The following is an 18,802-nucleotide window of genomic DNA, read 5'->3' on the forward strand; positions in this document are numbered from 1 at the left end:
CCTATTGATTTTCTGCCTGGATGATCTATCTTTTGTTGAAAGTGGGATATTGAAGTCCCATACTATTTTTGTGGTGTTGTTTATTTCTCCCTTCAGATCTGTTAGTATTTGCTTATTATATTTATGTTCTTTAAGCTGGTTGTATATATATTCACAATTGTTATATCTTTTTGGTGAATTTACCCCTTCCTTTATCATCACGTAATGACCCGCTTTGTCCCTTGAGACTGTTTTTGACTGAAAGTTTATTTTGTTTTATATAAGCACAGTTGAGTCTACCCTCTTGGTTTTCATTTGCACAAATACCTTTTTTCATCCCTTTACTTTGATCCTACATGTATCTTTCAAGCTGCACTAAGTCTCTTATAGGAATTGTATTGTTGTATTTTCTTTACTTTATCAATTGAGACACGTTAACTTTTAATAGGAGAATCCAATCCATTTACATTTATTGTAATTCTGGTAGCTTGGGGCTTACCAATGACATCTTATTGTGTGCTGGATATTTTTTAGGTCCTTTCTTACTATTTTGTTCACTTCCATTGGACTTGATGATTTTCTGTAGTGGTATGCTTTGATTCCTTTCTTTTTATTTTGTGTGTTTACTGTAGGTTTTCCTTTTATGTTACCTGAGCTTATTTGGAACATCTTATACTGTTAGTCTATTTTGAGCTAATTACCACTTTTACTACATACAATACTATTTCCCTTTACTCTCCCCCATTTTCTGTTTTTGATATCACAATTTATATTTTTTGTGTTCATTAAAAATTGTTACAGCTATTTTAATACTTTTGTTCTTTAGCCACTATAATAGTTAAATGGTTAATACACCGTCATATTATGGCATAAAGTATTATGTATCTGACTATATACTTATCTTACCTGTGTGTTATATGTTTTCATGTTACTACTTAGTGTACTTAAATTTCATCTTAAATAACTTGAATTTCTTGGGAAGCAGGTTTACTTGTGATGAATTCTCTCAGCTTTTGTTTGTTTGGAAAAGTCTTTATCTTGCTTTCATTTCTGAGAAACAACTTTGCTGGATAAAGTATTCATAGTTGGTAGTTTTTTTTTCTTCAATCACTTTTAATGTATGAACCCATTTTCTCCTGGCCTTTAAGATTTCAATTGAGATAGCCTTATGACAATTCCTTTGTACAGAAGAAATACTTTTTGATCACTTTAAAAATTTCTCTTTGTCTTTGATTTTAGTCTGTTTTATCATGATGTGTTTTGGAGAAGATTGTTTAGGATAGAAATTTAGGGGTGACTAATTAGTTTCATGAACTTGGTTGTCCAAATCTCTCCCTAGGTTTTAGAAGTTTTCAGTCCTTGTTTTTAAAATAAGCTTACTAACCCCTTATCCCTCCCTTTTCATTCTGGGACTACAGTGTATATATTTCTTAATGCTATTCCATAAGTCCCAGAGGTTTTCTTCATTCCATTTTTAAAATGGTGTCTCTTCATGCTCAAGCTCAATGATTCTTTTTGCTGCTTTACCAAGTCTGCTGTCGAAATTCTCCCACACATTTTGTTTTTCAGCTGCAAAATTTCTTTTGATTTGTTTTTTATTTGTTGTCTATCACTTTTTTGAGCCTCTCATTTTGTTCTTGTACTGATTTCTTGATTTTGTTAATTTGTTTATCTATGTTCTTTTGCAGTTCCCTGAGCATCTTTAGGACAATTATTTTAAATTCTTTCTCAGGCAAGTCTTATATCTTCATTACTTTAGGGTTAGTTAGTGTAAGTTTACTGTTACCTTGGTGAATTCATGCTTCCCTGTTCTTCATGATTCCTGTAGTCTTGCATAGGCATCTGTGTTTTTGAAGAAGCAGTACCCTCTTCCAGACTCTATGAACTGACTTTGTTAAGGAAAATTGTTTATCTATGGGTGGAGGCAAAATGGAGCATGTTGTGACTTCAGGTATAGCGGTACAGGGTGCCAATTTGGGGGATGTGTTGCAGTTCTTAGTCTGGTGGGCCATAATGACTCATTGGCTCAGGCTACTGGGGCTCAGGCTACTGGGGCTCAGGCTGCTGGGGCCCACAACATCAATAGCATTGTGAGAGGTCTTCAGAGGCTTCAAGGGCTGTTGATGTATCCAGTAGTGATGCTATATTTAGTGCCTAAAGATCATGCAGCTGTGGTGGTTGGAGCTGGTGGTGTGCACACACTTGGCTGTGGTGATCAGCTGTAAGTGCCTGTGTAATAGCAGGGACTGGTTGCAAGCACACACACAGTGATGAGGTTCATTCAATAAGCAAGGATCAGGGTCAACTTCAGGTACACAGGCACCTGGGGGCAGGGGCCTTGGCAGTTGGCATGCACTAACATGGATACTGGGTCTGACCATGGGTATATGGCAATGCAGACCAGTGTGAGGAGTCAGGCTGGGAGCATGCAGTTGTACAGCTAGAGTGGCTTACTGAAAGTGGTTCAGTGGGATGATAAAAGATGCAGCTGGGATCAGTCCCACAAACAGCAGTGGAATTCTATCTGTTGGTATGTACCCCAGTGGCTGCATGTCTTCTCACAGGCATGTGTGCAGCAGTGGAGATCAGTGATGAAGGTTGGGTTGGTAACATTCAGATGCACAGTTGGTTGGTGAGCTTACAGGTGAACTCAGTGGAACAAGACAGTGAGTGGAAATAGGGCTGAATTTGGACCTATAAGTATCTGTGGGGAACTTGGCTGTTAGTGTACCTTCCATGGCTACTGGATCTCACCATGGGCACACACATGGCAGTAGAGGCTGGTGATGTGTTAGGCAGAGAGCATATACACAGCTGGAGGTAGTGGCCCTGAAGGAACACAGTGGTGAAAATTATCTTCAGGGATCTAGGCTGGCATCTTGTACTTGAGCATCCTCAGAGACTTGGGCATGAACTGCTGGTATTGATCCCAGCTTTCAGTTGGGACATGGGGATCCTATGGCTGGAGTCTTTGAGTGTGACCACCTATAGGGTAACAACTGGTGAAATTTGTAGATGGATTGTGGCAACTGTGCTAACTATTGTTTTTTCAGTGGTGTAAGCTGCTGGAGGTACTCTGCAGCCTCATCACTTGGAACCATGGTTGTTCCTGCTGTGTGGTTTACACAGAGAATTACTGCTCTTCTTCATTGTCCCTAGCCATCTCTATATGACTCAGCTTTGCCAGTCTCTGTGTGGGATGAAACTGAAGTTTACGTGGTGTTCTAAAAGGCTGGGGAAGCTGTTTGCTCATCTAACTTTCCCATTCCCATTGAGGGCAACTCTTTTGAGCTTTCCCTCTTGGTGCTGAACTGGTCTGGTCTAAATAATGATATGATGCAGGGCAAATGAAGCTGTTCTTCTTTCCCTTATTGTGTGGTTATTCTCAGTTATTTTGTTTCACTTTATTGCTGAAATTTCGTAAGTGTACTTCTGAGCTCTTCCAGAGCTGTTTTTGCTCATGGATATTTAATTATGTAATTGTTGATCTTTGTTGGGAGAATGAAGACTGGGGTCTCCTACATCTGGGGCCCCCAATTCCCTGGCCATGGTCCCAAACCAGTCTGTGGCCTGATAGGATCCAGGCTGTGATTGAAGCTTGCCTGAGCTCTGCCTCCTGTCCCCTCTCTCAGACACCTCCAGAGCTGGCGAGGGAGGGAATGAAGATCACCAGTGTGGCCGCCCCTCTTTCTTTCCCCCTCCCCTGCCCTGTCTTCCAGGAAACAGGCCCTTGGTGCCAAAAAGTTTGGGGACAGCTGCCCTACACCACCACCTCAATGATATCATTCTTGTAAGACTAATATTGATGACTGGTTGGAATCTACAGGCTACGGTCTAAATAAACAGCCTAAAGCACAGGTGAATCAACATAACCAAGTAAGTTAAAAATAGGATGTTAGATTCATTGAGAAACATTACTTGTGCTTCACAGGACTTCATTATATTAGGATGATAATGGTTACTGAGAAATAAGTTGATTCAGACACCAGCCTGCAGTGTCCAAGTCATTATGGATGAAATGATACATTCACACAGACTACTGAGTCCTGTGGAGGAAAAGGGAGAGCATGGTTTTTCTCTCAAGGGGAGCAAAAACCTTGGCTGTTGCTGTAACCAGCCTTTATTGGGTTTCTCGGCACATTGCATGATGGTCCTCATTTACCATGCACAGGTTCGCTTTAGGTGGTTACCTTTTACAGAAAACAAAGGAGCCAATGCTGCTAATCACATCACAGAAGAGGGATATTTGCAAATGAAAAGGCAAAAGTGGTTGAACTGGTTACACTTATCCTTGGAAGGTTTAGCATGGATTTTAGGAAGTTACTTTGCAGTAAATGTCCTCAATTAAGGGTGAGGGAGCTTTTTTTTTAGCAAAAAGCAAGTTTCAAAGCTGCCTAGGCACATTGCAGTCCTGATTCCCCATGGGGGAACCTATCTGTGGGTGTGGGTCCTGTACATCTCTGAGTGGTAGCTAGGTCCACACCATGCAGAATGGTCTCCTACAATAAGTGACATTAAATATTATATGACTATATGACTATACTTCTACTCATGTAGAAGTCTTTTTACAGGACGTATGTTTTTGTTTCTCTAATGTAAATACTAGGGAATGAACTTGCTAGGTCATATGGTAATTTTATGTTTACATATATCAGAAATTGTTAACTCTTTTCACAAGTGGCTGTACCATTTCACATTCCTGCCAGCAATGTCTAAGAATTCCAGCTGTTCTATATTCTTGCTTACACTTGGTATTATTGGTCTTTTAAATTTTAGCCATTCTAGTGTGTTTAGTGATATCTCTTTGTAGTTTTAATTTCCATTTTCCTAATGACTATTGATGTTTGCTGTTAATATGTTTTATTTTGTTTTGTTTTTCTGTGGTATAGTGTCTTTTCAAATCTTGTTTTCTATTGGATATTTGTAGATCTATAGTGGTAAGAGTTTTTTATATATTCTGGGAAGAGTGTATTCAGATGTCTGCATTATACATATTTTTCTCCCAATCTGTAGTTTGCCCTTTCATTGTCTTAATAGTGAGATTTCCATTAAACAAAAAATTTAATTTTGGTAAAGTTCAGTTTATTTTCTTCTTATGATTTAGGTCAGAGGTCCCCAGTCTTTTTGGCACCAGGGACCAGTTTTGTGTAAGATAATTTTTTCATGGATGGGGGAAAGGGAGATGGCTTTATAGCCTGACACCAGATGCAGTTTGTCACTTGCCACTCACTAATAGGATTTTTATATAAATCTGCAAGCAATTGTTTTATTATGGTCTCTGTGCAGCCAATCCTCTCTGCTAATGATAATCTGTATTTGCAGCCACTCCCCAGTACTAGCATCACTGCCTCAGCTTCACCTTAGATCATCAAGCATTAGATTCTCATAAAGAGTGTGCCACCTAGATCCCTTGCACATGCAGTTCACAGTAGGGTTCAATGCTCCTATGAGAATTTAATGCCACTGTTGAGTTGACAGGAAGTGGAGCTCAGGTGGTAGTGTGAGTAAATGTAAATATAGATGAAGCTTTGCTTGCTTATCTGCTTCTCACCTCCTGCCATGCTGCCTGGTTCCTAACAGGCCACAGACTGATACTGGTCTGTAGTCTGGATGTTGGGGGATTCCTGATTTATGTCTTTCAGATCCTATTGAATAAATCTCCACCTAATTCAATGATGAAATTTTCTCCTATGTTTTATTTTAAGAATTTTATGTTTTTAGTTCTTACATCGTGTCTATTTGACACATTTAAAGTTATTTTGCATATGTGGTAGGAGGTAAAGGCCGAGGTTCATTTGCTTTCATATGGATAGCCAATTATTCCATCACTCGGTTGAAAAGACTGTTCTTTTCCCATGTAAATATTTTTAATTGAAAAGTATAGTCTTTTGTTGAAAATCCATCAACCATATATGTGTGGGAGGATTTCTACACACTCTATTTTATGTCATTAATCTGTGTGTCTGTTTGAATGCCAAAACTCAGTCTTGATTACTGTAGCTTCCAGATAGTATAAATTTTCCCAACTTTGTTCTCTTTCAAAATTGCTTTAGTGAGTCTATGGTCTTTGTTTACCTTTTTTTCCCCTTCAAACTCTGTTCAAACAGCAGCTAGACACCAAAGTCCTGAGTGCCTAGCTTGGAATTTTCCCTTACTGCTGAATATATAGCCAGTGTAGTAGCCTTGGACCTCCCATTCATGGTGAAAATAGGGACTATAGAAAAATGCATTGCAACAGTCAAGTCAGTTTAGTGCTAAGAGGCAGTGTACAGGAGAGTGCCACAGAGACCCATCCACAGTAACCCTGCCCACTTGTAAAGCAGTTCATCATTGTTTTGGACTCTCAACTTGTCATTTTGCTACTTTTGGAGACAGAAAGCAAAATGGAAGGGTTTTCTGACATTATTAGAGAAACACTTTTATTCCATTAGTTCTGTATCTCCTATTACTCAAAAGTGATTTATTTTATGGTTACTCCTGATTTCACACAATCAATCTTCTTTAAGCCATAATGTTACAGAACAGGGCCAAGGAGCGGTATACGATATACTATTACTGAAAAGACACCCCCCCCCCCAGGTTCATTATACCCACCACCAGAGGAAACATGTCTCTCAATGCCAGAGATTTGTGAAAAGGAAAGGAAATATTTATTTAAAGCTATACGGACTTAGATAGTGACCTAATATCTTCATTAAAATATTAAAGTCCTTTAGGATACCCACAGATGTACACAGTCCTTCCTTCTCCCTCTGCCCTAATCTGGGGTGCCGTATCTCAGGAAAAGAAGTGGAAGTCCATGATTGAGGCTCCCAGCACCATCAGCTGTGTCACTGCCAGGATCTCCAGTGAATCCAAAGCCATGTGGCACCTTCTCATGGCCCACCAGCAAGAGTCCTTTCACCCCTTTTCTTCCAGGCAAAGTCTCTCCTGCTTCCTAAGCCAAGTGCAAAAAGGGAGCACCCCAGAGCCACATGGTCCTCATTCTCACCAAAGCTACAAGGGTCTCCACTCTGCCAAAGCCTCATGGTTCTCTCCCTGCCAAAGCTGCAGGGGTCCCCACTTTGCCAAAGTTGCTTGGTTCTCTCTTCGATTGGCTGCCGAGTCCGGGTTTAAATCCCCATGCAACCTTTCTCTGCACCCCCATTTCTGACTCCTCCTATAATGAGTTACATCTGCCAGCATTCCTGTATTCTTCCAGGTTTACTGGGCTGCCATCGTAAGTCTGGGCAGATGTGGCCACATGTCATGGAACCAATCTTCTCCAAGCTCTCACACAGGCTTTGTAACCAGAGGGAGCTGCCCCCGGTTACATCTTGGGTGGAATTCACTTCCATCCCCCTGGCTCAAAGCATGGCCACAGCTATTTAACATATCTATGCAACCAGTTAAAGGTTACAGATATGTTAAATGACCATGCCAGAGGTTAGCTACAAAGGTGTGGCTGTAGAAAACAGCTCTGCATGTTCCTCCTCCATGTGTCCCTTCCCCCAACTCATACCTGTAGAGGGGTGGGTGAGGACATCCTATATATCTTTCTAATATTTCTTGGAAAGCTTGAGTTCTGGACCTTATTCCAAATCCCTATTTGGGACCCCCCCTCCTTGCTGTACCTTATTACAATAGTAGCTGAGATTAAACACTCTCTGGTTATTGCCTTCCTTGGAATAAGATTTCCAATGGTTTAATCCCAAGTATTTGTGATTTACATTCTGCTAATAGCCACCAATATAAATTTCCTTATTGGCACTGCTGTTATCCATTGGCTATATAACTAAGTCCTGGAGACTGATCCCCTTTCTTTCATGTTCCTTTTTATTGCTGTATTTATAAATTGCAATTATGCAGGTATGTAGACAGGAACAGGCACTATATGTATGATTTTATACTTCATGAAATTAACTCTCATTTATGTAAACATTTTATTCTTCAAAATTTACAAAGGATAACTGTATATATGTAATGTTTTGTGATTCTTCAGTGAGTTATTAGCCTAATTCATTCTCAACTTTTTTTTTAGTATTGCCTTCTAATGAGAGAAATTAAATACTAAAGACTATTATTTTCTTAGTTGAGTTTAGAAAAGCCACAAACCATTGTAGTATTTAAACTTTTTGCTCTCCAAGATCCAATTTTCTTTCTTGGGAGGGATGTTGCCTCTGTTGAGAATCCATGGTCTAATCGATAGAAACAAGCTAATCCTATAACAATTGCAATGATAATAACTTTCCTTTGTTAAATGACTTTTACATACCAGACCCTGTACCACATGCTTACCAAGTTTTATCCAATATAGTTCTCAGGAAAAAACATACGAGTATACAATTTCCATTTTGTGAATAAAGAATTGAGGTCAAGAGGTGGTTACCTTATCTAAAACCAAATTTCAAAGTGCATATCACAAGATGGTCTGTGTAGACCTCAGAGATCTCTTTCTAGTACTCTCCACTCCTCACCACAATCCTATTGAAATTAATTGAAAAGTCATGACATTCTGTAACCAGAGATATATATTTACTTTGGCACTTAAAGTTCCAACATGTTGGCTTCCAGAAATGGTTCTGTTCTTCCTGGTTGGCATTGCTTGTAGGTCATCAGAAGTCTGTTGGTCTGAGTTGCTTATAGCTTATTGGGAAGAACAGTTGGCAAATGATTATAAGGAACTCTGGATATATAAAAGGATAATTCTAGGGAGTATTTTTATAACCACAGATTAAAAATATTATTTTGTTTTGGAAGAATTCAGATTTAATTTTCCTATATCCTGATATCCTAAAGAGCTCTTTGTCCACAATATTTAAAATTATACCTATTTTTATTTATATATATGCCTAATTTAAAAAGCTATAGGTAACATGGGACATAGTAAAAATCATATAGGATAGGCAAATATAAAATGAAAAGGTAAACTTTTTTCAGCCCCAACTTTTTTTTTTTTTTTTTTTTTTAGAGAGGGAAGGGGGGAGATAGAGAGAGAGAGAGAGAGGGAGAGAAACATCAATGTGCGGTTGCTGGGGGTTATGGCCTGCAACCCAGGCATGTACCCTGGCTGGGAATAGAACCTGGGACACTTTGGTTCCCAGCCTGCGCTCAATCCACTGAGCTACGCCAGCCAGGAGCCCCAACTTTTATACTCAGAGATAGCTTCAGTTTTTCCATAAATCTTAAATCTATATATTAGCACATATACATATATATACCTGGATATACTTTTTATTTACAAAATTGAGATTGCAGTATCCAAATTGTGTCATATTTTTCTCTAGTCCATCTTTTAAAATTGTTGCATTGTGTAGCATTTCATTGTGGCCGTTTCGTAATTTCTTTGACTTATTCTATACTAAATGATAGTTATTATTCCAAGGAGTATCTTGAAGAATATCCTTAGTACACATAATTTGGCATATTTGTGAGTATTTTTGTACAGTAAATTATAGCAATAAGACTTAAGTCAAAGGGTATGTGCACTGTAAATTTTCCTAAATATTGCCAAGTTTCTCCACAAAAGGGATGCAGGAAACTATAATGATTTCAGACAGTGTATGAGAAGACCCATTCTCACAGCATTAGATACTCTAAAACTAAAGATTTTGCCAATCTCATAGATGAAAAGCAATGTCTTGTTTTAATTTGCCTTCTTTAGTTATTAAGAGAGGTTGTCCATATTTTCATTCTTTGCTACTTGTGTGTTTTTTAAAAAATGAATTGTTTAGTCATATTTTTGTCCAATTTTCTATTGTGAAATCCATGTTTAGTTTTGTTTGATTGATTGTATGACCTATTTACAAATGAAACCAATCCTTATTTCATTTATGTGACTTTTTTTCAACTTTACCATTTCAGTTATGTCCTTTAAAAGTTTTTAATTATTTGATGTTTAAAACAATCAGTTGTGTTGAGGTAAGATTTACATAAATAAAATGCACACATTTTAAGTTTATAGTGTGACGAGTTTTGACAACTGAGTTCACCTGAATAATCACTACTTTTATCAAGATATAAAATAACTCTATCATCCCAAATAGTTTTTTCAAGCTCTTTGCAGATAATCCTACCTGTGGCCCTAGGAAAGAACTCATTTGCTTTTTGTTACTACAAATGTTTGTCTCTCCTAGAATTTATATGGAATCATATAGTACATACTCTTTGTTATTGAAATTTTGATCAGCATAAATCTTGACATTCATCCATGTTTTATATATCAGTAGTTTATGACTTTTAATTGCTGAGTTGTATTCATGTATACAGTACAATTTGCATATATAATCCTTTTTTGTACTAGTTGTCCAGGGCTGCTATAAGAAATGACCATAGGTGGAGTTGCTTGACAAAACGGGAATTTATTCTCTTACAGTTCTGGAGGTCAGAAGTCTAAAACTGGCAATGTCATGCTCTTTGTCTAAAGGCTCCTTGTCTTCTCCTTGGCATTCTTTGACTTGGAGCTGGATATTTGCAGTCTCACTTCTGTCTGTCCCTATATCTCTTTTTCCTTTTCTTGTAAAGACACCGTAATAACTGACTAAGCCAACCTTACTTAAGTGCAACTTCTTCTTAATTAATTATGTCTGAAATGACCCTATCTCTAAATATGGTCACATTCACAGGTATCAGAAGTAAGGATCTGAACATATCTTTTGGGGAACATAGTTTAACCCACAACAGTTCTCCTTTGGCCCTGAGAAATTCATATCTTCCTGTGTGAAAAATGCATTTATCACATTCAACATTCCCCAAAGTATTGACCATTCCAGCATCAACTTTAAGTACAAAATATCATCTAAATATCATCATATCAAAAAGTTTGAAATCTATAATTGAAAAACAATAAAGTAATTTAATTTTTAAAAAGTTTGAAATTTCATCTTTGATGTCCTCTAAACCAGGTTTGAGTGAGACGCTGGGTGTAATCTATCCTGGGCCAAAATTCCTCTCTAACCACTGACTTTTGAAAAGAGAAAATAAGTTATCTGCTTTCAAAATACAGTGGTAGAGCAGACATAGAATAGATATTCTCATTCCAAAAGTGAGGAATTAGAAGGAAAAAAAAAAGAGTCAGGTATCCTTAGGCCTGAAACCCAACAGGACCAAATTTCACTAGATTTCAAGGCCTGAGAAGAATCCTGTATGTGTTACTACTTTGTTCCCTGGGCCCTGCTAGGTCAGTAGCACCATTCTCTTGTTGCCCCTAGGGTGGTGACCTTGCTCCCTTATCCCACAACAGGCAGTGACTCCACCATTTTTGGACCTCAAAGTCATTCTTTCCTCATTTAATCTTGTCTTGGTCCTTTTATCTACTGGAATAAATTCTTGAAGACATTGTTGGTTCTGTGGATGTCATGGGTGTCCACATCACTAGACAAAAGACTTCCTGTATAACTCTCTCTCTACTCCTGGCTTCTGCTGAAATGGTTGATTGGATCCATAATCATAAGCCTATGTCATTAGCAAATAGTTTTCCTGCCATGCCCTTGGTTTTGTTTCCAGAATTATCTGGATAGGTTAAAATTTTTCCAAATCATTATGCGCTGGTTTTTTTCTGCGTAACCATCTCTTCTTCAATTTATCTCTTTCTTCTTGAATCTTACCATAAGTGGCAAGGAGAAATCAGGCCACACCTCTCACACTTTGATTGGAGATCTCTACAGCTAAATATTCAAGTTCATATATTCTGTTTACACCACTGAATAACAGAGAAAAATACAGCCTAGTTTTTTGCCACTGTATAACAAGAATTGCCTTTAATCCAGTTTCCAATAACATCTTTCTCATTTTCATCACTTCTAATAATGAGTCTCAATTATGAATGGATATTTAATTTTGCCAAATGCTTTTTTTGGCGTCTATTAAGATGACCAATTACATTTCTCCTATTATGTTAAATATGATGAATCATGCTGATTGATTTCCAAATATTAAAAAGGTTTTCATTTTGCATTCCTGGGACAAACCTGAGGTTGTAGTTGACTTGATTTCCTAATATTTTGTTGATAATATTTTCATTTACATTCATGAGAGTTATTGCTATGTAGTTTTCTTATACATTTGTCTGATTTTGGTATCAGTAATTAATGCTTATCTCACATAATGAGCTGGGAATTATTCCAAAGGGTTTGTGTAGGATTGGTATTTACTTTTTAGAGGTTTGGTAGAAAATTTATCCAAGTCTGGAGTTATTGGTGAAAATTTTTAACTATAACTTGAATTTTTTAGGAGATATGGGCTATTCATATCTTTTAGTTTATTTTGTATCTCTTATGGTAACTTCAGGCTTTCATCAAACTATTTATCAAATCCTTGCATTCTGTTTTTCTCTAGTTCATATACTCTACTCGTTTCTTCTGCTTGTTCTCTTTCAAATTGGGACCTGGTAGAGAATGAATATTAAGAAGGCTTTTAGAATTTTATCTACTCATCTTATTTTTCCTGTTATGTTGCTGAGTAGAGTCGGCTAGGTACCCTACAAATTCCTGAAATCTTGTGTCCCACTTTTGGTTTCTATTTAAAGGATATGGCACAAGGATATGTACCTTATTTGTTTAATTTCTACTGATATATTTTTTGCCAATTTTTTAAATTAATTATTTTCTTTTTTTAGTTTTTCTGTTATTTGGCCTCATTTCACCAAAATCTTACATTTAAAATGTTGTAATCTTTCTTCCTTCCTTCTTTCCTTCCTACCTTCTTTCTTTTCTTCCTTCCTTCTTCTTCTTTCTTTCTTACCTTGTTGGTATGTTGGCCTTAGTACCTCATAGATTACAGGGTAATGGAGGACAAAGACATTATTTTGTTTTTCGTCTGCTCCTTCCCATGACACTGGACACCTAGTAATGATTTAATGCCTATTGACTATCAGTTGATCAAAATGTGAGTTATAAACTAAAAGATGAATCTTGGTTTATGATCTTTAGATTCTACTCCAGTTTTTACAACACTCCCTTCCAAGGTTAAGGTTTTAACGATTTAGAGAGGTACAGAATCCTATGGTAAACAGACATCACATTTTATTATTTTAATTTTTATTTCTATTCCTCTACTTTTCATACTTTTCTACCTTAGTTGTTGGAAAATGCAATTTCTTTCCCTATTGATTTGGTCAACCTTGTGCATTCAGCAAGTATTGATTTTTCCCTGAACTCTTTTACTGCATTTCTAAGACAGCCAGAAGCTTTATTTCATTTTATTCAAACCAGCATTAACATACCAGTTATTCTATACAAAACAGCTGAATTTTCCCAGTTTGTAATTGCAATTCAACTACTTCTGTCGTTAAAGATAGGCTATCACCCTTCTTCAATTTTCTAAAGGGATGTTTTTACTTAGTGACTGTTTACCAAGGTGATTATGTATCTAATGTGTGTGTGCTTTTTTTTTTTTACCATGTGTTGGGAAAATAAAGTAGAATTTTCAGTTTTAAAGTATATTTGAAAAATATACATTAATTTAACATATGTTTATTGTACCATATAAACAAAATTTAATTCTAGAACTTGATTATTATTTGAATGATCAAGATGGCAAATGCACTGGTTCAAACACAAGCGAGAACAAATTATAGTCTAGAGAATAGAGTGTTATTTAAGTCTGAAGTTCAGAATTTTATTGCTTCATATTCTTACTTCTATAATCTGTGTATGTTCCCTAATTTCTCATTGCTGTATTTTTTATGGGACAGCTGTTGTTGTTTACTCTAAAGAAACCCTGGAAGTAGTTTCTTACCACTATCAATGTGCTATAATGTTTAGTTAATCTCAGTTATATTTACCAGGAACTATATATTGTCTAGCACTGTTTTTTTTTTGTTGCTGGATGATACAATACTTAACATTTTTTGAACTCAGTTATTTCATCTATTAATTAAGGATACTTAAAACAATAATAAGTTGTGGCTGGTATAGCTCAGTCGATTGAGCACGGACTATGAACCAACCAAAGGGTCACCAGTTAAATTCCCACTGTAGGTACATGCCTGGGTTGTGGACCAGGTTGCCAGTAGGGGCATGTGAGAGGCAACCACACGCTGATGTTTCTCTCCCTCTCTCCTTCCCTTCCCCTCTCTCTAAAATAGATAAATAAAATCTTTTAAAAAACAGTAAGTGGATAAATTGTACCAGGTGACTCTTCAAATGTCTTCTAACATCTGATTCCAATTTTTATGCTTGTATAAATGATTAGGTACTTTACTTTAATTTTCAAAAATAAATATCTAAACTCACAGGATCTTGAAAAGTATAATGCTGAATGCACATGTCACATGTCAGAGCTAAGAATTTTGGTGATATTTTGTCAAAATGCTAGAACTTAAGAGAATTTATATTAGTGACTTCCATGAAATTTAGGATGACCAACTAACAATGACCAGATGATGGTGTCTTTCTAACTTTATTATTAAAGTTCTTTTAGGAAAATTTCACACACTTACATTGTAGGAAGTGGTGATTTTATTGAGCATTTTAAAAAAGTCTAAATTTGGGTTACAGACTTTTTAATAGGAGATGGAGAAAAGTAAACTTTGTCTATCTTAAACTCTCTTAGCTGTGTGATGACCTGCTGTTTTGAATCTTCCATTTCCACCCCTAGTGTAACTAGATTTATTTATTTATTTATTTATTTATTTATTTATATTATTTTAATTGAATGTATTGGGGTGACATTGGTTTGCAAAACCATACAGATTTCAAGTGTACAATTTAATAAAGCATCACCTGCATACTGCATCATGCACCCACTGCCCCAAGCAGCCTCTTACCTTCCATTCCCATTTCCCTTCCCTTTACATGTTGTTTAACTAATCCCTGCACCTTCTTTTATCTAGTCCCCCTTCCTGCTCCCTTCTGACAGTTGTCATTATGTTCCATGTATCCATGTCTCTCATTCTATTTTGTTCATCAATTTATTCTTTTCATTATGCTATGTGTTATTTATGCTTCTATAGGTGGTAACTGGAAAGTTTCCATAATCACCAGTGACTTGCCAAATGCAGGCACCAGCTCACAGGTTTATATTGTACTATGTGGACAGCATAGAAGTTCAGCCCCGATATATCTTTATGGAACAGATGGAGCTCGATTTCAGAATGGCCATGAAGATGTATTTAATGTAAGCAATAAGATCAAGTAAAATCTGATAAGTGATACAGTTAATACTTGAAATGAATGAAATCTCTTAAATTTGGCACTTTTTATTACAACTACATGTGTCCTGTAAATGATCAATCAAAAATAATTCATAGCAGTTTTGCTCAATCAGCTCAAGCAAATTGAACACAAATAAAACTACAACATAATAGACTGTAGCTAGAGAAAAATGCTGGATAGCTACCATTTATTGTTTTTATACTTGTGGCTGTCAAGAACAAAGGTTTATGCGTTCCTGGCTGAGGCCCTAGCAGACAAGGCTCAAAATCAAGATCAAAAAGCAAAAAATAAAATTGTCAAATAAAGGAGGGCAAAAAAGTTGTCATTATTAGGTCATAGCTGGACACACTGAGATCAAGAGCTAGGGAGAAATAGGTAGTAAACAGAAACAGGTATAAAAGAAACAGGTAGCAAACAGGTAGCAGGGGAGACCAATATCATGTTGTTAAACTAAAGTCTTAATTTAGTTTAAACTACCAAATTTTTCAGACTGTAAGACACACTGGACCATATGATGCACCTAGGTTTTAGAGAAGGAAAATAGGAAAAAAAATTTTGAAGCAAAAAATCTGGTAAAATATTTAATAACATAAATAACATAGGCTACAGCTCCCCCTGCCACCCACAGTGAGCCAGGTAAGCTACAATCAGACTATAAGACACACCTCCCTTTTCCTCCCAAATTTGGGGGGAGTGCATCTTATAGTCTAAGTAAGTTTGTTGAAGTCTTAGTTTAACAACATGAAAGATTAGCATTAAATGCAAGACTTAAAATAAGTCAATCACTTTGCACTTTATATGTACTTAAAATTGTCTGTTAAATGAATGACTATATGCATAGAGGGATTGTTTTGAACTGGTTAGAGACAGAGAATAAAATCACAGTCAGAAAAGGATGTGCTTCAGTATCTTAAATCCTTATGGGATCCTACTTCTATGTGGTGCTTGGCTTACCACAGCCTGGGTGCTCAGCCCACCTATGTCACATGAGAGGCTGAATCATTTGGACACAAACTAATAGTTTAGTTTGAACTACATTTCCCATATTATCTGTGAGTCAATATATAAAGAAACTCTATGTTGATGGTCACTACAAGTAAAAATAAAAAATGACACTTATTATTTTGCATGTGTAAGAAATAGTTTTAGAAGTGACTATACCAAAAGTGTCTTTGAACTGTTTTTGTTTTTCTTTGCTATTTTATTGTTTCAAATTTACTTTTAAATCAAAGTATTACCTTACATGTTATCTAGGGTTAAATCATTCTGAATTATGTAGTAAGAAAAGAGCACATTTAATCCCTCATTTTTAATTTTCCTCCACAGGAAATCACATTCATATTTTTATGCTTCTTTTCTGAGCACTGCTACCTAAATTTCAGCTTTCTGTCTTTTTGCTTACTCTTGTTTGAGCCTTGGAATTGCTATGTTTATATCTAGTTTGAACGGGTGATAGCTTCATGAAGTTTAGTAATTTGTTGCTGATTCTGATCATCGTTTTTATTTGTTCTGATTGTTTTCTTGTAAGGGTTCTCAGATAAACTTTTGCTTCCTCTCTCCTTTCCTTGTTCCTTACAGTTTCTTTGTATAGATCTTTTCTTTGTTAATTGTGTTGAAATTCACAAGACAAAATTTACTATGTTAACTGTTTTTTGCATTTGTTCTCAGATTTATTTTGTTGACATTGGTTAATGGGCTCATATAGGTTTGAAGTGCCTATTTCTACAATACATAACCCTTATATTGTATTGTATGCCCACCGCCCAAAGTCAGATCATCTTTCTTTACCATATACGTGGCCCCCTTCACCATTTATTAGCTGCTTCCCTCTGGTAACCAGGACACTGTTGTCTGTCTCTGTCTATGAGTTTCAGTTTTATATCCCATATGTGAGTGAAATCATGTGGTTCTTAGCTTTTTCTGACTGACTTACTAACTTAGCATAATATTCTTAAAGTCCATCCATGTTGTTGCCGATGGCAGTATTTCTTATGGCTGAATAGTATTCCATAGTATATATATATATCATATCTTCTTTATCCAGTCCTCTGTTGAAGGACATTTTGGTTGTCTCCATGTCTTGGCCACAGAACATCATGCTGCAATGAACAGAGAGGTGCACAATTCTTTGTTAGTAAATGTTTTTGAGATTTTCATATAGATACCCAGAAGAGGGATTTCTGGGTCATATTGTCTCTCTGTCTCTCTCTCCTCTCATCAACAAACATATCCTCAGATGAGAACTTTTTAAAAAGAAAATAAACAACAACAACAAAAAACTTTGACTTTCTTCTTCTCTTTCAAATTCTTGAAGGCAAAGTTTTCATTTTACTCCTTCAACTTCTATGATAACTCTATTTTTAGTTTTTTGAGGAAGCGCCATAGTGTTTTCCATAATGCTTGTACTAGTTTATATTCCTACCAGCAGAGAATCACAGTATTGTTTAACCATCACCAATATTTCCAGAGCATGTTAGTCACCCCAAAAGATCATTGTGGGTCTTCCCATTCTCTTTCCCCCAATCCCTGGCAATCTCTAATTTGCTCTCTGTCTTTAAAGATTTGCCAATGCTGGATATCTCTTTCAAGATTTTATTTATTTATTTTTATAGAGAAGGGTGGGAGAAAGAGAGGGAGAGAAACATCAATGTGGGGTAGCCTCTCCTGCATCCCCTACTGGGAACCTGGCCCACAACCTAGGCATGTGTCCTAGCTGGGAATCGAAACAGAGGCCCTTTGGTTTGCAGGCCCACCCTTAATCTACTAAACTAACCAGCCAGGGCTGGATATCTCTTACAAATGGAATCATAAAATATGTAGCCATTTGTGTTTGGCTTCTTTCATTTAGCATAATGTTTTCAAGTTTCATCCATTTATAACATGTATCAGTAGTTCATTTTTTTAAGGTTGAATACTATTTCATTATATGTAAATACCACATTTTATTTATACATTCATCCTTTGATGGACATTTGGGTTGTTTATACCCTTTGGCTATTGTGAATCGTGCTGCTACAAACATTTGTGTATAAGTATGTTTTTTTTTTGAACACACGTTTTCATTTCTTTTGAGTATATACCTAGAAGTAGAGTTTCTGGGTCATATGGTAATTCTATGTAAATTTGGAGGAACTGATAAACTGTTTTCCACAGTGGCTGTACCATTTTACATTTCTACCAGCAGTGTTTGAGGTTTCTGTTTTCTCCTACATCCTCATCAACACTTGTTATTGTCAATTTAAAAAAATTCTAGCCAAAGAATTCTAGCCAATTCTCACATCTTGTAGGTGTGAAGTGCTATCTCATTGTCATTTTTATTTACATTTCCCTAATGATTAATGATATTGAGTATCTTTTTATATGTTTGTTTGCCATTTGTATATTTTCCTTGCCAAAGGACTTATTCAAAACCTTGCCCTTTTTTTAATTGAATTGTTTTTTGTTGATGTTCAGTTGTAAGAGTTTTTTATTTGTTCTGAATATGATATCTTTATTAAATATATGATTTGAAAATATTTTCTTCAATGCTGTGGGTGTCTTTCACTCTTTTGATAGTATCCTTTGATACACAAGAATTTTGAACTTTGATGAAGTCTAATTTATCTATTTTTTTCTTTGGTTGCTTATATTTTTAGTGTCATATCTAAGCAACCAGTACCAAATGCAAGGTCTTGAGAACTTGTGTTTCT

The 18,802-nt window shown here is 36.3% G+C and overlaps 1 protein-coding gene across 1 annotated transcript in view; it reads left to right on the top strand.

Annotated features, from left to right (window-relative positions):
* The window catches only part of RP1 (RP1 axonemal microtubule associated), a 310,652-nt gene that overhangs the window by 33,293 nt on the left and 258,557 nt on the right, over positions 1 to 18,802 (top strand). The window contains 1 exon segment of the mRNA XM_036031115.1: positions 14,912 to 15,075. Within this exon segment, the coding sequence (XP_035887008.1) occupies positions 14,912 to 15,075 (164 nt within the window).

This window comes from Phyllostomus discolor, chromosome 7 (genome assembly GCF_004126475.2).
Source record: "Phyllostomus discolor isolate MPI-MPIP mPhyDis1 chromosome 7, mPhyDis1.pri.v3, whole genome shotgun sequence".
Lineage (NCBI taxonomy): Eukaryota > Metazoa > Chordata > Mammalia > Chiroptera > Phyllostomidae > Phyllostomus > Phyllostomus discolor.